The sequence below is a fragment of the Ursus maritimus genome, unplaced genomic scaffold (assembly GCF_017311325.1).
Source record: "Ursus maritimus isolate PB19 unplaced genomic scaffold, ASM1731132v1 scaffold_25, whole genome shotgun sequence".
Classification (NCBI taxonomy): domain Eukaryota; kingdom Metazoa; phylum Chordata; class Mammalia; order Carnivora; family Ursidae; genus Ursus; species Ursus maritimus.
The window spans coordinates 35,002,538-35,024,457 of NW_024425008.1; the positions used below are offsets into that span (position 1 = coordinate 35,002,538).

Consider the following 21,920-nt stretch of genomic DNA (forward strand, 5'->3'; position numbering starts at 1 on the left):
CTAAAAGTAATATGCCAATATTGGCTTTATTGCTCAGGCCAGAAATCGAAGCCTCATCCATCTTTGTCACCTCTCTTCGTACCCCACTTGTAGTCTAATCAGGAAATTCTGTTTATTTCTCTTTCATAATTGTGGCCTGTATCCAGCCACTTCTCCCCCCCCCACCCCCCCCACCCCCGGCCCTTGCCCAGAATTTTGCACAAACCTTTTCACTACTTTCATTCTTGCCCTGAGGTCTGTTCTCCAGGCAGCAGCCAGAGGAATCCCTCCACAAACATCTCTCATCTGCTCTCAACCAGCCTTCTTTCTCACTTGAGAATAAAATCTCAGGTTCTGACGGTGGCCCTGCAAAACTCTTATCTGGCTCCAGCTACCTCTTTTTTTTTTTTTTTTTTTTTTAGATTTATTTATTTATTTTGGGAGTGAGAAAGAGAGAGATTGCACACGCACATGTGCACACACTAGTGTGAGTGAGTGGAGGAAGGGGCAGAGGGAGAGAGAGAATCCTGAGCAGACTCCCCACTGAGCATGGGGCCAGATGCTGGGGCTTGAGCATATGACCTGAGATCATGTTCTTTCTTTTTCTTGTCTTGTCTTTTTTTTTTTTTTTTTAAAGATTTATTTATTTCCGGCTACCTCTTTAACCTTACTTCCTACACCACTCTCCTCTGACTCAGCTTCAGCTGCTGTGGACCACTTGCTGTCTCTCTCTGCCCAGGAGGCTCTTAGACCCCTCAGTGCAATACCTTGCTCCCTCATTTCCTTCTGGTCTTGGCTGAAATGTCACCTCATGGGAGAGGCTTTCCTTTAATGATTATATCCAAAAGGACTTTTCTGCCTCATTTTTCTTGCCTTAACCAATATTATTTCTCATAACACTTCGACTGTTTTCATTATTATAATTAGTTGTCTGTCACCCCACTGCCCTCCATGAAGGCAGGGACTTTGCTTATGTGCTCTGATGAATCCAGTGTGCTCTAGGCCTGTCATGTCAGTCCTTCAAGAATTGCTTTTGAATTACCGAATAGGGTAATTTCTTAGGACTTTAGAGTAGATTTAATGTTGATATATGAATTTCTAACTCTAACACATAATATTCAAGTGGCTGGTTCTTTGATGTTAACATCGATCTATTAGGGCTGTAGGCAATGGTTCTTTTTATCCCCCACCTTCTTTTGCAGTTATCAAAGAGAACACATTTGCTTAATTTTTAAAAGCATCTATTCAAAATTAGAAAAAGTAGTAAACATATAGTACCAACTCAAAATTTTGGATTATTCCACATTGTTACTAACTGTTCCAAATTAAGACATCTGGTGACTGGGGAAGTTTGGTTTCTCTCTGTATTTGGTTAACCAGCTGGTTGTTCTGGAAAGGCAAACACAGTTGATTGTTCTTGTTGAAAGAAGCAGGGCATTCATAGATTTACTTCAAAGGGTGACTTTTGGGTAGAAGATTTACTTGAGAAATTTGACATCTCAGGACGTTATTGAGGAAAAGGTCTTTGTTTTAAAAAAGATAGTTGAATATTCTATTTGGAACCCGATACTTGAATGTTACATCTCATACTACGTGAGTGTGTGTCATTCGCTCCTACCCTTCCCCCTTTTCCTTGGTAACAGATTCCTGCACTTTAAAAACTGTGCTTTCCCTACGAATTTTAGTGTATGAGATGCCATATGTTGCTGTAACCAGTATCTTGAACATTCATGTGAATAAGAATAGCATATTCAGACTCACTAAGCAGGATTAATTTACAAAGACATTAAGTCTCAGTCATTAATGAATATGATATTTAAAATGACATTGAAGTTGTAACAGATGTCAGTTTAGCATACCTTCCACTAAATATTCAGCACTTCTTCCCGGCTTAAAACAAATGGCTCTTTGGCAAATTGTTTCCAAGTCAATTCTGTGTTAAACTATACACACAAATTTCTCTAGATTTCTGATATAAACGTTTTCTGAGAGGTGTTCTGCTGAAGTTAAACCAATGCGTACTTTTTACCCCAAGGTATTGTTTTTCTGAGACATACTGACAAGAGGAGTGACTGTTACTATTTTACTCTTACCAGGTTTTTTGAAATAAACATTAATAACCAGATTCCTAAGTTTTACTCGTGCAGTTTTGCTTCAGATAGGCTGACATTAGATATGCTTGATAAATAACAAGCCTCTTTAATATCCAGCGTAGAGATTTTGTGGCTACCGTTAGATTTTTCATGTTTGCCACTAGCACATGATATTAGACATTAGTAGCTGCTCCTTCCAGGTGCTCTACTGCCCACTCCCTTTTTAAAAATAAGTATGATATATGCTTATTATACAGGTAACATAGGCTACCCTTATTTTTTTAAAAAATATATGTAAACTTGGGGGTGCTTGGCTGGCTCAGTAGAATATACAACTCTTGATCTTGGAGTCATGAGTTTGAGCCCCATGTTGGGCATAGAAACTGCTAAATAAATAAATAAATGTGACATGTATTTATAGAGGCGGTATTATGTAGGCGTTGATACTATGGTCTCTGGAACAAGAATGCTTGAATTCAGAAACCAGTCTTACTGTATATTAACTGTGCTTTTCTCACCAGGGTAGTGAACATAATTGTACTTACAGGGTTATTATGGGGTTATATCACCATTGTTAAAAATTTTAGCAACACAGAAAAGCACCAGGAAGGCAACAACATCCCTTACACACACACACATACATTCACCAGATATTTGAAATACATTTTATAAACATTATTCTGGAGACCTTTCTGTACATATATACAGATTGAGTGAGCAGAAATGTGCATAGGAATAATTTTATGAAAGTGGGATGGTATATTATACATTTTCTCTGAATAGTATTACATTTGGTTTAACTTGGATTTAATAAACAAAAAATAAATAAAATGAAAGTAATTGCTGAAATTCCAGTGTTTCTTTAGTATAAGGTATTAATTCCCTTTGAATTTGACCTAAAGAAAAGGTGAATGGTACTAAGAGGTTGGGGTTTTGTCTTGCAGTTTTTTAAACTACATGTTTCAGGTGTCTACACAACTGCTCGGTACAGTCAGAGGAAGGTTTTTCTGGTGAGCAGATAGCCTTTCACGTGGTGACTAGGGGACTCCGATTCCTTTCATTTTCTGGCTCAACCTATCCTGTAGGGCTTTGAAGTCCTCTGCATCCAGCCAGCAGGTGGGTGAAGAGAAGGTGAAAACACAACGCCCTCTTGATCACCTGACCCAAACACGACATGATTGGGCACTTGGTCTCTGTTTTCTCTTCTGAGATCCCATGAAATGTTCTGTCTGAAATCCCAGGTATAGCCCACTCCTGTGGGCTGCTTCTCATTCCCCAAATTAGCATGGAGACCCTAGAAATAGCCCTAGCAGCTGTCTTTGCTGAGCTCCTGCAGGAGTGAGTAAGGGTGTTTTTTTGAGGTTGCCTGACTTCCTCAGTTGGCTTCTTTCCAAATTGGGGGGTATTAGTAAATTTTATTTTTTTTAAAGTATTTTTATACTAAAAATAGGTGATTGGGGCAGAGCTTGGTGGTGGCTTTCACGATTAGCCTGCCCGAGTCATCTCAGGTCTAGAATTGAGATTGATGTAAGAGCTTTTTTCAGCATAGGAAACATTCCTAGTGTGTATGTACCTGAAATCCTTTCCTACCTAGAACCTCCAAACATCCATGATATGTATCAAGGGCATTTTTTAAAAGTGCTTTTTTGAATCATATTAGATTTGTAGAAAAGTTGCAAAGATACTATAGTTTCTGTATACCCTTTACCCAGCTTCCCTAATGTTAATGTAACAACGATACATTTACCAAAACTAAGAAATTAACACTGGTACAATACTGTTACCTGAACTATAAAGTTTATTTGGATTTCACCAGCTTTTCCACTAATATCCTTTTTCTGGTCCATCCAGTCAAGGATACCACATTGCATTTAGTCATCAAACCTCCTTATCTCCTCCAACCTGTGATAGTCTCTCAGACTGCTTATTTTTCATGACCTTGAAACTTTTGAAGAGTACTAACCAGGTATTTGTAGGATGTTCCTGAATGTGGGTTTGGCTGATATTTTCTCTTGATTACACTGGGGTGATGGATTTGGGGAAAGAATATCACAGAAGCGAAGTATCTTTCTCATATCACACCAGGGGGCAAGTGACATCAACACGACTTACTGACTTATTGCTGATGATGTTAACCTCCATCCATTGGTTAAGGTGACATCTTCTGGATTTCTCTACTTGAAGTTATTATCTTTACTCTCTTCATGCTCTGTTTTTTGAAGCAGGTAATTAAGTCCAGTCTGTACTGGAGGGGAGGAGAATTAAGCTGTACCTCCTGAAAGGGGTATATCTACTTAAATTACTTGGAATTCTTCCCTCATTTATTTAATTATATAGTCATTTATTTTTATCAGTATGGATTCATAGGTATTTATTTTATTCTTTGGCTCTTGTATCTTATTAGTATTATTATTATTTTAAGGATTACTTTACTTTCTGGGACTATTTGATGCTCTTGGCTCATCTGTATTTTCCTTGCCCCAGACCCAGAATTAGCCATTTGTCCAAGGAGCTCAAAGGGTATTTTAAATAGGTTAGAGCTGGGGCGCCTGGGTGGCACAGCGGTTAAGCGTCTGCCTTCGGCTCAGGGCGTGATCCCGGCGTTGTGGGATCAAGCCCCACATCAGGCTCCTCCTCTATGAGCCTGCTTCTTCCTCTCCCACTCCCCCTGCTTGTGTTCCCTCTCTCGCTGGCTGTCTCTATCTCTGTCAAATAAATAAATAAAATCTTAAAATAAATAAATAAATAAATAGGTTAGAGCTTAAGCTTTTCTGATTAGTACCTAACTAAAAGATAGGAATCTTAGAGAAGTTCACTGAAACTTATACAGTAGTGAAACTCGATCATCTTCTAAAACATGTTGAAGTTTATTTGCTCTTTAGAAGTGTATTTTTCATTATAAAATGATTCAATTTGATATAAATAGTTTATTCAGAATTGAGAATTGTTTGATACTTGTGTTCATGAAATTTTATATATTGATTCATTTTTTTAAAGTTTTAATATAAAAGTAACTGAGACTGCTTTCCTGTTATAAAACCTGTAAGAATTGTAAATTTTTAAATGTGAATGTGAAATGAAATTAAATGAATATAAATCACATGAAAATTAATTAGGAGAAAGGAAATAACATTTGTTGCTTATTTTCTTAATGCCAAAAATTGTGTCCCCTGTATACTTCTCCTCTGTATTCCTATATCCTGTGATTACCTCTGTCCTTGTACTTATCACCCTATTTTATAATTGTTTACTGTTTTATCTGCTAACTTCTTGAAGACAGCAAATATGTTTTTCATCTGAATCTCTAGCATTTAGCATTGTACTTGGCCATAATAGGCACTCAATATTGACTGTCCATTTTTATCCCTACTTTATTGTTTAAATTAATTTATTAATTTAAGTAATCTCTGTACCCAGTGTGGGGCTCAAACTCATGACCCTGAGATTAAGAGCCTCATGCTCTTCAACAGAGCAAGCCAGGCACGCCTTTATCCCTGCTTTAAAGATGGGGAAACTGAGGCTTAGAGAGTTTAGGTAATTTGTACAGTGATGACTTTACTAGTTTGTGGTAGAACAAGAGCTTGAAATTAGGATGTCTGGTTCTTAAAACTATTGATTTTTCTGTTGCACCATGCTGATAATTTTTTGATAAGCTGAAAATACTTCACTGCATTCTTTTTTTTTTTTTAACTATTTATTTATTTATTTATTTATTTGAAAGAGAGAATGGGAGGAGGAGCAGAGGGAGAGGGAGAGAATCTCAAGCAGACTCCGTGCTGAGCACAGAGCACTATGTGGGGCTCAATCTCCTGACCTGAGCTGAAGTCAAGAGTCAAATGCTTGGGGCCCCTGGGTGGCGCAGTCGTTTAGCATCTGCCTTCGGCTCAGGGCGTGATCCCAGCGTTCTGGGATCGAGCCCCACATCAGGCCTCTCTGCTAGGACCCTGCTTCTTCCTCTCCCACTCCCCCTGCTTGTGTTCCCTCTCGCTGGCTGTCTCTCTCTGTCAAATAAATAAATAAAATCTTAAAAAAAATAAATAAATAAAATCTTAAAAAAAAAAAAAAGGAGTCAGATGCTTAACTGACTGAGCCACCTAGGCACCCCACTGTATTATTTTCCAAATTGACAGTCTCTGAAAGTATTCAGAAGAAACTGGTAACATTTGTTGCCTCCTGGGAAAAAGAAAGAGGCTTGAGGACAAAAACGTTCCAAAACTTTAGTTTTGGAGACTTTTGAATTTTGAACCATATGACTATTTTAGATATTCAAAAATACAAATACATTTTTAAAATATACAGAAGCACCTGCTTGGCTCAGTCAGTTAAGCATCTGACTCTTGATTTCAGATCAGGTCTTAATCTCAGGGTTGTGACTTCAAGCCCCACATCGGGCTCCTCACTGGGTGTGGAGCCCACTTTAAGTAAGTAAGTAAGTAAATAAATAAATAAATAAAACAGAAACTTACCAGATGGAGTTTAACATTAAGTTTTTAAATATTGTATCATTTCAGTGGTTTGTGTTTTTATTTTGTTGATATCCTTAGAATGAGGGATACTGCCATTATTATTAAGCATAGATTTTTATATAGTCTTCTGGGAATTTCTTTGTGTATCTTATTTTTTCCCTTTTATTTTTGAACAAAAAATGTAGAAGTTGGAGAGGGGGAAAGGACAGATGTTCTAAAGGGAATGAAAGATCAAATCCCTCGGTTCAGTATGAATGAAATTTGACTTTTTAGTATGTTCCCTAAGTCTTTCCTTGTAGGAGACTCTGACATAAAGTGAGTATTTGGTGATACACCCAAAACTTTCTTTGATTATCTTTAATTAGTTAGAATGGTTCTGGCTGCATTAACAAAAACTCTGCTGCAAACTGACTTAAATAGAAAATGTGGAATCTCACTAACATAATGAAGAATAAAAGTTCTTTCCATCAGTTGGATTGGGCCCACTTTAGAATTAGTGTTCCACATCTCAACAAATTGTAGTTAGGAGGAGAATACATGCATGGATTGGCAAGAATATAAGGTTTCTGAACCAATTACTGATTTAAAAGAATGGAATTACTGTGATTGGTTTAGGCTAATCAGGATCTGCTCCTGGAGCTCGGGTCAAGTCTTGAAACCATGTTGATGCCGCATAAAGGAGGGAGGCGGGGATGAGTTGGAGGGGTTCCATCGTACTGTCCACGAGAGCTCCTTAATTGCTCTTCAAATGATATATGATGTATAACCGATTCCCCTCACCCTAATAATAACTTTTGAGGAATATAATTGTTTATGCTGGCTGATGGGTGATGGCGGTTTCTTTTACTATTCTCTACTCCATATAAATTCCATAATAAAAAGTTCAAAAAGAGAAAAGAGGGACAGAAAAAAAAAAAAGAATAAGTGACGTTTGCTTACGGTAATCTTTTTCTAGGCCAGTGTGTGTTTTTTTTTCAATAATCCTACACTCTTGCTTTCTCCACTGCTTATATGTAGGGTTAACATGTAATTCCCCCTCTCAAAGGCTAATAGGCATATTCCTTAATTACAGTTGACATTAATGCTTCAGTACTTACCTAGAAGAGCAATAGCGTAGTGTTAAGAGTGAACACAGGTTCACAGGATTTTGAGGGAACAACTTGGGTTTCAAACCACAGTCCCCCCTTTTCCTCCCCTTATAACCGAGAGCATTGACAAGTTACTCAGACCCTCAGAGCTTCAATTTTTGCCATAAAATGGGGATAATAACACCTATCTTATAGGGTTAAATGATTATGATAAAAAAAAAAAACCACTAGATTTAAGTTGCTAGACCATAGGCTAGCCTCTGTTGAACTCCAGTTATGATTATTTTCTTCTCTGCGAGGCTCAGGTATCCTAGCCCAATTTGATAAATGTGAGTATAGCATTGTTGTAGTTAAATTATAAGTGTAGATTGTAAAGTTATTAACACCCATTCCTGAATGCCTTTTCTCATTAAACTTTTCCCTATATTTGGGTTGTTTGTTGGACCTCTGCATTCCATAGTCATCATACCTAATTCTAATTAAGTGGGTAACATTAAGTTTCAGCTGTGGGAAATTAGGTTTTTCTTTTCTTTTTTTTTTTTTTTAAGATTTTATTTATTTATTTGACAGAGAGAGAGACAGCCAGCGAGAGAGGGAACACAAGCAGGGGGAGTGGGAGAGGGAGAAGCAGGCTCCCAGCAGAAGAGCCCGATGTGGGGCTCGATCCCAGAATGCCGGGATCACGCCCTGAACCGAAGGCAGATGCTTAACGACTGCGCCACCCAGGTGCCCCAGGAGTTAGGTTTTTCTGACTCAAGTCTGATAAATTGTGTCAAAAGAAAACTAGGCCTATACCCAACATACACTTCACGAACAATTGTTACTTTTCAGTAGTAAAAATGTAATAGCATATGATGTTTATGCTGTCAGATCTTTCAGGTATGATGAGCATTCATACCTGAAAGATAGAAATACATCTTTTTCTAAGGATACTACCATTTCTGATTTCTTGCAAAATAATACGCAGACTTTTAGTATAGTGGTTTTTGTAATCAATAGTTTCTAAATGGGTATAAAATGTATGTTATTTTCTTTTTTTGTTTCCTGTTTAAATGGGGGAAAAAGCTACTTCCTCTTCCATTATGGAGATATTTAAGCTGGTCTGTCCTTCAGATTTCATATTTAAACTTAACCAACTCATAATCGGAGCAATATCTGGTTGCAGCTAGATATGTTTGGGATGTACTTTATATACAGAAAGAACATTTTATTGGGTTTATTTTAATAGGAAATAAAATGAAATAGCATTTCAACCTATAAAAGAACATAAATCTTATGAAGGCTAAAGCAACGAGGAATTCACAGTTACGTTTAGGGATTTTATTATTAAGTAAACAACTCCTAATTATCTAAGGACAATTATTCAGATAAGAGATAAGTCAGCACTTCCCCTCTGATGTATTCCAAGATGGCCGTTCATCAGGAATTTAATATTCTCACCCCCTTGAAGCTTATCCTAAGATGTTTGCTTTAGGTTGTCTTTCTAAATATCTTCCACCCTCCGCATTATATTCAGAGATGAGAATCCCGTATCCCAGGAAGAACCATCACAGCGGTTCCGGAGTTCTGCTGTTTCCCGATCTGTACTAAGTGGATCAAGATGAGATATTAGTCATTGTTCTACCGCTGTTCTCAGAACACCTAGGCCCATATTGCAGTTGGTTATGATGGCTAGCGAACTCTAACAAGCAATCTGTTTTAAATGAAGAAAAATTCTTTTTAACCACACAAATTATAGTAGCTTTAGACTTTACTAAACTTCCATTATCTGGATTTCTCATCTCATCTCCGTGTCAGCAAACGAGCTGCAGTATCTCATCGTGTAGGACTCCAGAGGTAGTGGCCGTAACTCCCCCTCCTCTTTTGTACATTCCCTTCTCTTTTTCTCTGCTGTTCCTTTTGCTTATTTTCATTTCTTTTCTCTTCCATGGTCTTTACTTTAGCACTCTTTTCTGTCCCCCTCTTTTTGCGCCCTCTTTCATTTGTGTGTCTGTATGTTTGTGTGTTGACATAAGAAGGCTCGCTCCACAGTCCTCAGTTCTCAGTAGCCTGTTGCGATCTAGAATACTAACTAAGCTTCCTTTTTATGCATCTAACAGGAACAAATAGAGAAAAGATAGAAATTATGGTTAATCTTATTTTTTCTCTTCATACGTTTTTGTTAGGTTGAATCATATGAAGTTGTCAATATTGTTTTGATCTACAGAAATAGATTTAACTTAACACTTCCCTAAGCATCCTGCAGTCCCAAAGTAGGATTTGGAAACTGATTGGATGATGGAGAATTAGATATCCCAGCAGTTCTGGCTTAGCCAGGTAGATCAGAGGGCTGTTATGGTGCTAAGACCATAATCAAAATGGAGAAAATTGTGAAATATACCTTGTTTTTGTTTTTAAAGGGAAGACCTCGTGAGGGAGGAGGGAAGCATAAGTAATCACTTTTATTTTGGGGTGTAATGGGACACATTCAAAGAGAAATGGCCAGTAGACCGTTGGAAATACAGATCTGTAAATGGATGAGATCATTGGCATATAGGCGGCACTCGAAAACATAAACGTGAATGAAGTTACCCTGTAAGAGTGTAATGTGGGATGAAAAGAGCCTATGGCTTCTCTTCAGGACTCCAAGTAGATCGTGATTGCAAAGAAAACTCAGATAAAGGCTATGCATAGAAGAAAAAGTATTTCTCATCTTGGAATGATTCATTAGTATGTAAAATTAAGAATTAACTATGTAGCCTCAGAAGGTTATATTTCAAATATGACTCACTTGCATATTAATGTGTTAAAACATAAGCTAAAGGTTTTCATGTTTCCCCTAAGAGATTAAATTATTTCACTGTATCTGTGTACTGTATTAAGCTCTATAGCTTGAGGCTTTTGTGAGATATACCTACCTTACCTCTAATATCTTTCTTCCTTTTTGTTTTCTCTCTCTCTCTTTCCTTCCTTCCAACCATCCACCACCCTCCCATCCACCTACCACCCTCCCATCCACCCACCACCCACCCATCCATCAGTTCTTTCTTGAAGAACTATATTGCTTTTGAACAATGTATCAAGTGGACAGCCACTGTGATTGTTACCATCTCTACAGTCTTTTTTAAAAAATATTTTATTTATTTATTTATTTGCCAGAGAGAGAGAGCACAAGCAAGCATAAGCAGGGGTAGCAGCAAGTAGAGGGAGAAGCAGACTTCCTGCTGAGCAAGGAGCCTGATGCAGGACTCGATCCCAGGGTCTTGGGATCATGACCTGAGCTGAAGGCAGATGCTCAACTGACTGAGCCACCCAGGCGCCCCCATCTCTACAGTCTTGAAGTGTTGCGTTTACTTTAGCATTCAGTCTATTTAGGGGCCCACCAAGCCTGACCCATCAACCCCAAGAATCCTTTGAATTATAGCCATTCAATGTGTTCCAATGTGAAACAGCCTCTCCAGGCAATGCAGTGGAGGGAAGGAGTGCAGGACTACCATCCTGCTTGAGTGCATGGCCATAGTCCTACAAATTACTGTTCGCTTAAAAGCCACATTAAACTTGATTGTTTAAAATTCTCATCAACCTGATCTTTCATATGCAAAAATCAAAATGAAGCAGTAGGAAAAATTGTTTCTTTTATAACCTCATATCAAATCTTTGACTATTTCAAGAATGGACAGTTGTTTTTATCTGGAATTTTAAGAGGGTTTCTACCTTAGCGTGTATAGGAAGTACACTCTTAAGTAAACACACATTTGAGGACATTTTGAATAGCTTGTGGTAGAAAATTAAGTTAAATAATATTTTTCTTTACAATATAAAATCCTTCTCTATAGTTCCTTTTTGGGCCTTATTTAAAGTACTGTTGGGGCACCTGGATGGCTCAGTTGGATAGGCGTCTGCCTTTGGCTTGGGTCGTGGTCCTGGGGTCCCGGGATCGAGCCCTGCGTTGGGCTCCCTACTCGGCAGGGAGTCTGCTTCTCCCTCTGCCTCTCCCCCACCCAGCTTGGGCTCTCTCCCTCTCTCACTCACTTTCTCTCAAATAAATAAATAAATAAATAAATAAATAAATAAAATCTTTAGAAAAATACAGTACTGTTAAAGAATGCCATTAATTTCCATGAGCAGAGCTCCCCCTGCAAACACATAACACATGCGATATCCTTTTAGGTTTATTCTGTTTCTCCTAGAACTCTTCAGCTCTTAATGCAAGAAAGTTGAATCAATTATTCATTCATTTATTCAACAACTATTTATTGATAATAGATCAGCAAGAAAGAATAAGAAGTTCAACAGCAAAATAGGGTTTTTCACAAATACTGGGTGAAAAGCACAAATCCTAAGAAGATACTTACAAATGCAATGCCATTTTATAAATTCATACGAGGTGTGTCTGTAATGTGTCTTGAAATAAAAACAAACAACTATGGTAAAATATTAACATCTGTTAAATCTGAGTATCTGCGGGTCTATATTTGGGTGTCTGTTATACTTTTTTCTAAACTTCATAAATTTGAAATATTTTATAATTAGGCATTTTTAATTTTCAAGTTAATAAAACAAGCAATATGATAGGAAGTGACAGGGACTATTTTAGATTCGTTGATGAGGGCGGATCTTTCTAGGGAGGTGACACTGAGGTCTGAATAACAGTACCTAGACCCAAACCCACACCCTCCCGCAATGTGCTGTTAGTGGTATTGGTAGTGGTAATACTGATGATTTTTACATAACATCTGTTGAATATGTATTTTATTTGCCAGGCGTTGTGCTGAACACATTATTTCAGATGATCCTTCTTTTTTTTTTTTTATTTGTTTTAAGATTTTATTTATTTATTTATTTGACACAGAGAGAGCACAAGCAGGGGGAACAGCAGGCAGGGGGAGAGGGAGAAGGAGACTCCCCGCTGAGCAGAGAGCCGGATGTGGGGCTCAATCCCAGGACCCTGAGATCATGACCTGAGCCGAAGGCAGACGCTTAACCAGCTGAGCTACCCAGGTGCCCCCTCAGGTGATCCTTTTAACAATTCTTGAGTTGGTACTCATTTTTTCTTTTAAAGATGAATAGACAGATGCTTAAAAAGCTATCATTAAAGCAACAACAATAAAAACATTTCATCCTGGGGCGCCTGGGTGGCACAGCGGTTAAGCGTCTGCCTTTGGCTCAGGGTGTGATCCCAGCGTTATGGGATCGAGCCCCACATCAGGCTCCTCTGCTGGGAGCCTGTTTCTTCCTTTCCCACTCCCCCTGCTTGTGTTCCCTCTCTCGCTGGCTGTCTCTATCTCTGTCAAATAAATAAACAAAATCTTTTAAAAACAAAAAACAAAAAACATTTCATCCTAAGAATGAAAATGTGAATTTCTGAGGTAGGCTAGAATATTCATTGGTAAAAGCAATTTTTACTCACAGAAAAGAATGAAGAGAAAGTATTCCAGGCAGAGAAACAGCTATTGCTACAGACCTGAGGCAGAAGCAAGCATGACATGTTCGAGGAATGAAGGACAGTTTAGCTGTGCTGTTGAGTTATGCCGCCACAGCATGACTGGTACATGGTCATTTACTCCCTGAGTACTTATGTTGAAGGAAGCTCACCACCTTCAGACTTACCTTATGCAGAGTTTTCTTCATGTAGGACTTACAGACTAATGGGGTCATATTAAAAGGGCAGAGAAGCTGGCTTAAGGGTTTCTCTGGCCAAGTTGGGGACAGTGTGAGCACCAATAAGAACCGTGAGGTGATGGGTTATAATATATGTCTTTAAAAATCGTAATTTCTTAGTGAAACTCAGAGAGAAAGGAAGAAGCTCTTCTTTATAGAAGAGTGCCAGATAAGGTAGGAGGAATGATAGAATTAGAAATGACTGTTTAGCAATTCCCAATGTAATTATTGATTCAGGCAGAGATACTCCATGGATGCTAGAATTTTTGGATGAAAATTTGTTAGAGGATAAGTTATTCATAGAGTTTCAATGTATCACTCCATGATTACTTACTAACTATAAAGGAAGGAAGACACCTTTAAAATGGAGAGATCTGTCAGTTACTGCCTTAACCAAGTGATCAGATGTGGTATTATGTGTTTCCTTGATGCAATGCTGTAAGTACCCAGCATCACCTGCGCCGTTTCCCTGCCAGAAATGTTAAATTGGAATCTAATCATGGGGAAACAATTAGAAAAATCCAGAATGTGGAGCAATTTATGAGACAACTAGACTGGACTTTTCAAAAGATTCACTGTCATGAAAACAAAAGATCAGGAAGTATTCTATGCCAAAGTATTTAGGAATGAAGTGATATTTTTTCTGCAATTCTTTCAATCAAAAAATAATATGTGTGGGGCACCTGGGTGGCTCAGTCGTTAAGCGTCTGCCTTCGGCTCAGGGCGTGATCCCGGTGTTATGGGATCAAGCCCCACATCAGGCTCCTCTGCTGGGACCCTGCTACGTCCTCTCCCACTCCCCCTGCTTGTGTTCCCTCTCTCGCTGGCTGTCTCTCTCTGTCAAGTAAATAAATTAAACCTTTAAAAAAAAATGTGTATAAGTATGTTTATAGAGATAGAGAGAAAGCAAATAAAATAATAGTTGGTGAACCTAGGAGGTGAAAGTTTGTGTGTATGTGTGTGTATTGTATTATTCTTTCAACTTATAGGTTTTTAAATATAAGTTGAAGAGAATACTTACTCTGTTTTGAACTCAAATCCAGCTTTTTAGTATTTTTGCCCCTTGATTTAATTGTGCTGTTTGAAGCCACTTTGATAGATCCAATGCCCCCCCCCATTTGGTGTCAGTGGTATTGTCAGTGGGAATACTGATAATTTTTATATAACATCTGTTGAATATGTATTTTATATGCCAGGCCTTGTGCTGAACACATTATTTCAGTTGATTCTTCTAACAGCTCTTGAGTTGGTACTCATTTCTTCTTTTAAAGATGAAAAGATAGATGCTTAAAGAGCTGTCATTAAAGCAACAACAAAAAAAGCATTTCATCCTAAGAATGAAAATGCGAATTTGTGAGGTAGGCTAGACTATTCATCAGTAAAAGCGAGATAGGAAAATTTGTGGTAAAGTCATTGTGACATGCATATTTTTCTGGCCTTGAACTTGTTCTGCATACAACCTGCCATTAAGAAGCAATCTTCTAAATTCGAGCTCCACATGGGTGTAGAGATGACTTAAAAATAAAATGTTTTATTTATTTATTTTTAAATAGATTTTATTTACTTGACAGAGAGAGAGAGAGAGCACAAGCAGAGGGAGCGGCAGGCAGAGGGAGAGGGAGAAGCAGGCTCCCTGCAGAGCAGAGAGCCCAAGGTGGGGCTCGATCCCAGGACTCTGGGATCATGACATGAGCTGAAGGCAGAGGCTTAACTGACTTGAGTCACCCAGGTGCCCCCAAAATAAAATATTTTAAAAGGGAAAAAAAAAAACAGAGGCAATCTACTATTGTGGTGAAGGGCTCAGTCCTTGAAGCTGGAATGCCTAAGTCACATTCCATCCATCATTTACAAGTTACTGCTGCCTGAGAAGCACTTCTCCAGAATTTCGTGCTGGGAACCCCTATGTATTAGTTTCCCATTGTTGCTGTAACAGATTACTACAAACTTGGTGGCTTGAAATAACACAAATTTATTACAATTCTGAGGGGTCAGAAGTCTAAAATAGGTCTCACTAGGTGAAAATCGAGGTGTTAGCAGGGCCGCATTTCCATCTGGGAGCTCTTAATGGGGACAATTCTTTGCCTTTTCCAGTTTCTGCAGGCCACCCACTTATTGACCTCTTCCCCCCAAACCAACAATATATTTTTCTGTGCCTTTCTTCCATAGTAATATCTCGCTCGGACTCTCATTGTATTCCGCCTCTTCCTTCTACTTTTAAGAGCAGTGGTGATTACATTGGACCCACCCAGATAATCCAGAATAATCTCCCTATTTTAAGATCAACTGACAAGCACAACTCAACACAAAACCCAAATAGTCCAATTAAAATGGGCAGAGGACTTGAATAGGCATTTTTGCCAAGAAGACATAGAAGTGGCAAGCAGATACAGGAAAAGGTGCTCCACATCACTCATCAGGGAAGTGCAAATCAGAACCACAGTGAGACATCACATTACATCTGGGAGAATAGCTAGAGTCAAAAAGACAAGAAATAACAAGTGTTGGTGAGGATATGGAGAAAAAGGAACCTTCATGCACTGTTGGTGAGAATGTAAATTGGTAGAGCCACTGTGGAAAATAGCATGGAGGTTCCTTAAATTAAAAACAGTCATACCATATGATCCAATAAGTCTATTACTGGGTATTTACCCAAAGAAAATGAAAACACTTCATTCAAAAAGATATGCACCCCTATATTTGTTACAGCATTATTTACAATAGCCAAGATATAGAAGCAACCCAAGTGTCCACTGATAAATGGGTAGAGAAGTCTCACACACACACACACACACACACACACACACACACACACACAGGAATATTACTCAGCCACAAAAAAGGAATGAGCTCATGCCATTCATGACAACATGGATGGACCTAGAGGGTATTATGCTAAGTGAAATAGGTCACCCAGAGAAAGACAAACACTGTTTGATTTCCCTTTTATGTGGCATTTAGATAACAAAACAAAAAGCAGATACAGACACATAAATACACAGAACAAACTGATAGCTGCCAGAAGGGAGGGGTAGGGGGGATGGGCAAAATGGTTGGAGGGGAGTGGGAAATACAGGCTTCCAGTTATGGGATGAATAAATGACGTAAAAAATACAGCATAGGGAATATAATCAGTGGCGTGTGATAGTGTTGTATGGTGACAGATGGTAGCTACACTTGTGGTGAGCATAGCATAACATAGACTTGTGGAATCGCTGTGTTGTACACCTGAAATTAATGTGTCAACTACAATAATAAAAAAAATTTAAAAGATCAACCGATAAGCTACCTCAATTCTTCTTTGCCGTGTAACCTAACATTCACAGGTTCCAAGGATTAAAGCACAGACATCTTTGGGGGACCATTTTTCTGCATTCACATCTACGTTTAAATTCTAAAAGTTGCATCAGGCAGCTGGGGCCAGGAGAAGCTGATTCCAAAGCGGAGATCCTGGCTCATGCTGAGAATTATGAGTAGGAGCAATAATTGGGCTTAAGCTAAAAGGATCTACTGTGCAGTGTATGTACATGTTTTAAAACTCTGTTACTGGTGTGAGGAATATACGGTAGATTTGGTATTCAAGAGTGATTGAGTTAGAAGGAAGCAGCTAAGTGCTAGTTACATCGTGGCAGGGAAAGATGAAAATATTAGAATAGATTTTATTTCTATTGTTTTGTGCCAGTCCTCAGAGGAAAATGTTCTTGATTTAATTATGATTTTGGAGAAGTTTGCATTGAATTTTAATTCTTGTATTTTTATTACAGATTTTTACTACGCTTGGATGCTACTGCTGACATGGAGAAGATTGAGGAGCAATTTGCTAATCTGAACATTGTTAAACGTTCCTCGGACACTAAGGAGCCTACTTATTTGCTTGGCATAGACACTTCAAAAACTGTACAAGCAGAAAAAGAAAACTTGGTTGCTGTTTTATGTTCTAATGGATCAATCAGAATATATGATAAAGAAAGGTTGTACGTACTACGGGAATTTAGTGGTTATCCTGGGCTTCTTAATGGAGTCAAATTCGCAAATTCTTGTGACAGTGTGTATTCATCATGTACTGATGGCACTGTAAAGTGTTGGGATGCTCGATTAGCCAGTGAAAAACCTGTCCAGCTGTTCAAGGGTTACCCTTCCAATATTTTTATTAGCTTTGATATCAGCTGTAATGATCATGTCATTTGTGCTGGTACAGAAAAAGTTGATGATGATGCATTGTTGGTATTTTGGGATGCAAGAATTAATTCTCAGGATTTGTCTACTGCTAAAGACCCACTGGGAGCGTATTCCGAGACTCATAGTGATGATGTCACTCAAGTGTGCTTCCATCCCAACAATCCCAACATGGTAGTCTCGGGTTCAACTGACGGCCTGGTAAATGTGTTTGATATTAGTGTTGATAATGAAGAAGACGCACTGATCACAACCTGTAACTCCGTCTCATCAGTAAGCTGTATTGGTTGGTCTGGGAAGGATTATAAACAGATTTACTGCATGACACACGATGAAGGATTTTGTTGGTGGGATCTTCATCATCTGGACACTGATGAACCAATTACATGTTTGAACATCCAGGATGTCAGAGAAGTGGTTACTCTGAAAGAAGGTATTTTGGACTATGTAATCGGGGGCCTGTATCACGAGAAAATGGACAGGTTGTTTGTTGTTGGAGGAACAAACACGGGGATGATTCACTTGATGAGCTGCACTGCATCAGGCTTGATCCACGTGACCAGCCTTCACGGAGGGCATGCTGCTACAGTCCGTTCTTTCTCTTGGAATGTGCAGGATGATTCTTTGCTAACCGGAGGAGAAGATGCGCAGTTGTTACTTTGGAAACCTGGAGCAATAGAGAAGACATTTACAAAGAAAGACAGCATGAAAATAGCATCCTCTGTGTCCCAGCGAGTTCGAGTTCACAGTAATGATTCGTACAAGAGAAGGAAAAAGCAGTGATGTCATGCTGGGAGTTACTTGAGAGGTTTTCTAGTTTCGAGTAGTTATTTTTGTGTACTACCTGTGATAGATAGGTTTAAAGCCAATATGTAAAAACAAGCCGGTTAGCAAACAATCCTGGAAAAATGTTGAAAATGGTTTAATTCAGGTCTTCATGTATTCTAAAATTATTTTTTTTTAAAGCTGCCAGTTGAGTATATAATCAGTGAGTTGAAAGTAAAATTACATTCCTCATTTTTAAAACCCATCTGTTGAGTTAGTAAATGTTGGGTTTAAAGAAATAGCTTTGATAAGGACTTTTCAGAAGTAGATGGCTGGTATGACTTTAAAAAATCAGGTCGTTTGAGCTATGTTTTTTAAGTTCAGTTTTTTTAGATTTTAAATCATCTTCATTATTTATAAAACCAAATCAGACTGTTTTCTTTAGGAGCTCCCACTTGCTTAATACACATAGATTATGTTGGAGTATTTAAATGTAAATATTCTAATGATTCTAAATAGAACTGAAGTTTTTTAGAAATAAAATGATTTGCATCTATTTAAGAAAAATATATTTAGTATATATTTGCATCTGTCTATCTGGATGATAGTTTTTTTGTTTTGGGGTTTTTTTTTGTTTGTTTTTTGTGTTTTTTTTACGTAGGCTCCACTCTTAACATGGAGCCCAATGCAGGGCTTGAACTCACGACCCTGAGATCAGGCCCTGAGCTGAGATCAAGTCAGGTGCTTAACCGACTAAGCCACCCGGTCACCCCTATTTGCATCTATGTTTTTAAACAGTTAAATAGTAAGCAGGTATTTCATGGATGAAAAGGAAATTACCTTGCAAAATTCATTTTGAGACTCAAAGGGAATATACAAAAATGAAAGTATTTATAATAGCAGAATGACTTCTTATTTCAAAATACTCTACTATTTTGTGATAAAATTTTCTTTCTTAGTGTTTCATCCATAATTTTAAACTTAAGTGCCTGTGGAGAGTGGGGGCCATGCAGGAAGTGCTGCCGGGGAAAGGATACCATAATTTTAAACTTGAATTTTTGTTTACTGCTAATTTTTTCATCCTTACTGTTAAATATTTTTCCAAAGAATCTTAATTAAAAAGTTGGTCACTTGGGGTGCCTGGTGGCTCAGTTGGTTAAGCATCTGACTCTTGATTTTGTCTTATGTTGTGATGTCAGTGTTGTGAGATTGAGCCCTGCAATGCTCTCTGATAGAGCACAGTCCGCTTGTCCCTCTCCTTCTGCTCCTCCCCAGCTCACTCGTGCATGTGCTCTCTCTCTCTCAAATAAATAAATACAATCTTCTAAAAAGTTGGTCACTCTAAAGGTTTGGTATGTTTTCTGTTTAATTACAAATAAAAACATCTTTTTATAGATAAGAATATAAAGATGTTTTAAAACATTTTTATCTTTTGAACTAAAAATATCGTCATGAAAAATACAAACATGACTTTAGAACCTTTCACATTTCTCCTTAAATATTAATGACTTATCTCTGAGACCATAGCACTAGGGAAAATAGTATTCTACCCACAATGCAACTTATATGTAGGTGTGTTCTAGCTTCCCTCACTTGAGAGGGAACAAAAGTCACTGTTAAACATATTCAGAATAAATAATTCTTTTTTTAAAAGATTTATTTATTTGTTTTAGAGAGCATGAGCAGGAGGGGCAGAGGGAAAGGAGAGAATCTCTGGCAGACTTAATGCTGAGCGGGGAGCCCCAGGCGGGGCTTGATTTCATGACCCTGCGATCATGACCTGAGCCAAAATCCAGAGTTAGGAGCTTAACCAACTGAGCCACCCAGGCGCCCCTCAAAATACATAATTCTTATTTGAAAAAATTCACCTATTCTTGATGTTGTTCAAACCATAAACCTGAGATTAATTCTGGATTTTTTTTCTTTTCTCCTATTTAGTCAATCACCAAGTCCTATTTAGTCCCCACCAAGCCACTCCACCCCCTAGAATCTGTCTGCTGTTCTTTTGTCTTTACCCCCCCCACTACCACGTTAGATAAGAGTTTCATCATTTCTCTCCTAGATTACAGACCGTGTCTCTAATCTGCTCCAATTCATTCTCCCCACTATTTCTAGGCTGAACGCAGAAAACACAGAGTTGATAATGCCTCGTGCTGCTTCAAATCTTAGGTACATTTTGATCTTTTGATGGAGCAGTGTGTAAAAATGAAAAATCAGGTTTTTAAGATGCTTAGGATATGAGATAATGCTGACTAAGTGGAAAAGCTGTATAAAAAGACTTGGAGACATTGCATTTATAAAACAACAGGAAATGAAACAGTTATCAAAACAGTAAAACTTTGAAAAATATTTAAAATTTAAAACTAATTAATAGAGGGCACCTGGGTGGATCGGTAGGTTGGGTGTCAGACTCTTGATTTCGGTTAGGGCCATGATCTCAGGGTTGTGAGATCAAGCCCTAATTGAGCTCCATGCTGAGTGTGCTGAGCATTCTTTCTCTCCCTCTGCCTCTGCCCCTTCTGCCCTTCTCTCTTCCCCTCCCTCCCTCTCAAAAGAAAAAAAAATAATTAATAGAGTTGGAAGATGCAGGTGAGAAAATACCTTTGAAAGTAGACCTCAAAGAGAGAGAAAGTGAGAGAAAAAAAAATCAAAGCCCCAGAAGATAAATATAGGGGTCTAATATCAGATTATCAGTTTGTACAATGTGAAAAAAAAAAATGTAAAGGTTGGAGGGATTATTAAAATGAAATAGCATTAGAGGCTATCCCCAGAACTCCAGTCTTCAGATTGAAAGGCCCAACAGAGTGTCGAGTATAATGAATAAAAAAGACCCACACCAAGGCGTAGCACCGTGAAGTTTCAGAACTTCAAGAACAAAGAGAAAATTTTTAAAGTTTCCAAAGAAAGGGGGGGGGAAAGCAATCACTTAGGAGTAACATGTGAATTAGACTCTTCATTAGCAACTCTGGATGACACAAAGTGTGAATCAAAGTTCCAAGTTCTGAGGACAACTTCCTCCTATGTGAACTTATGCTGTCCAAACTCATGAAGCAAGTGGACGGCAATAAATTTGTTTGAGACGTCCCTTGCTAAGAGAACGTTTTTTCCTTGCTCTCTGAAACTCAGAACCAAATTTACTTCCCCAACAGAATATCCATTGCTAACCACACTCATGGGCCGCTGAGGAATTTAAAAATTTGGATTTCACAAGATAATGCTTTTTCAACCTATAATTCTATAGGTCAGATTGCCCTCACATGTGAGGTTTAAAACGTTTTCAGACATAAAGATTTCAAACTTTACTCTCTATGCAGCTTTCGCCAAAGGGTGCTGGAGGATGCATTCCACCAAAAAAAAAAAAAAAAAAAAAAAAAGTAAATCAAGGAAGACAAGAGATACCAGGAATCAGGGCACCAGCCCAGCATAGTGGTAGGATAACGGCTTTGCAGCCAGGCCCACAGTATCCAGTCCAGGTTGAAACAAGAGGACATGAGCTATCAGGAGGGAGACGTCCAGGGGGAAAAGTGAACTTAACAGGTTTCCCAATGCATCTGACCATGTGTTGGAAACGGAATAAGTGCCTTGAACTCACCAATTAAAAGAGACCCTCGTATTAAAAATCATTTAAAAACAAGGTTTTAAACGATTAAAAATAAACAAATTCACTTAGAGACAGGTTAAAAAAAATTAAAGGGTGAGGAAAGGTATATCAACCC

General features: G+C 38.3%; 1 protein-coding gene across 4 annotated transcripts in view; it reads left to right on the forward strand.

The window, feature by feature from the left end:
* Positions 1–18,760, forward strand: part of WDR89 (WD repeat domain 89) — a 39,258-nt gene extending 20,498 nt beyond the window's left edge. For all 4 annotated transcript variants that reach the window (XM_008701064.2, XM_008701048.2, XM_008701056.2 and 1 more), the window contains one exon: positions 17,028–18,760. In XM_008701064.2, the coding sequence (XP_008699286.1) occupies positions 17,059–18,222 (1,164 nt within the window). In that variant the 5' untranslated portion in view covers positions 17,028–17,058 and the 3' untranslated portion in view covers positions 18,223–18,760. The remainder of the gene's footprint in view (positions 1–17,027) is intronic.
* Positions 18,761–21,920: the final 3,160 nt, after the last annotated feature.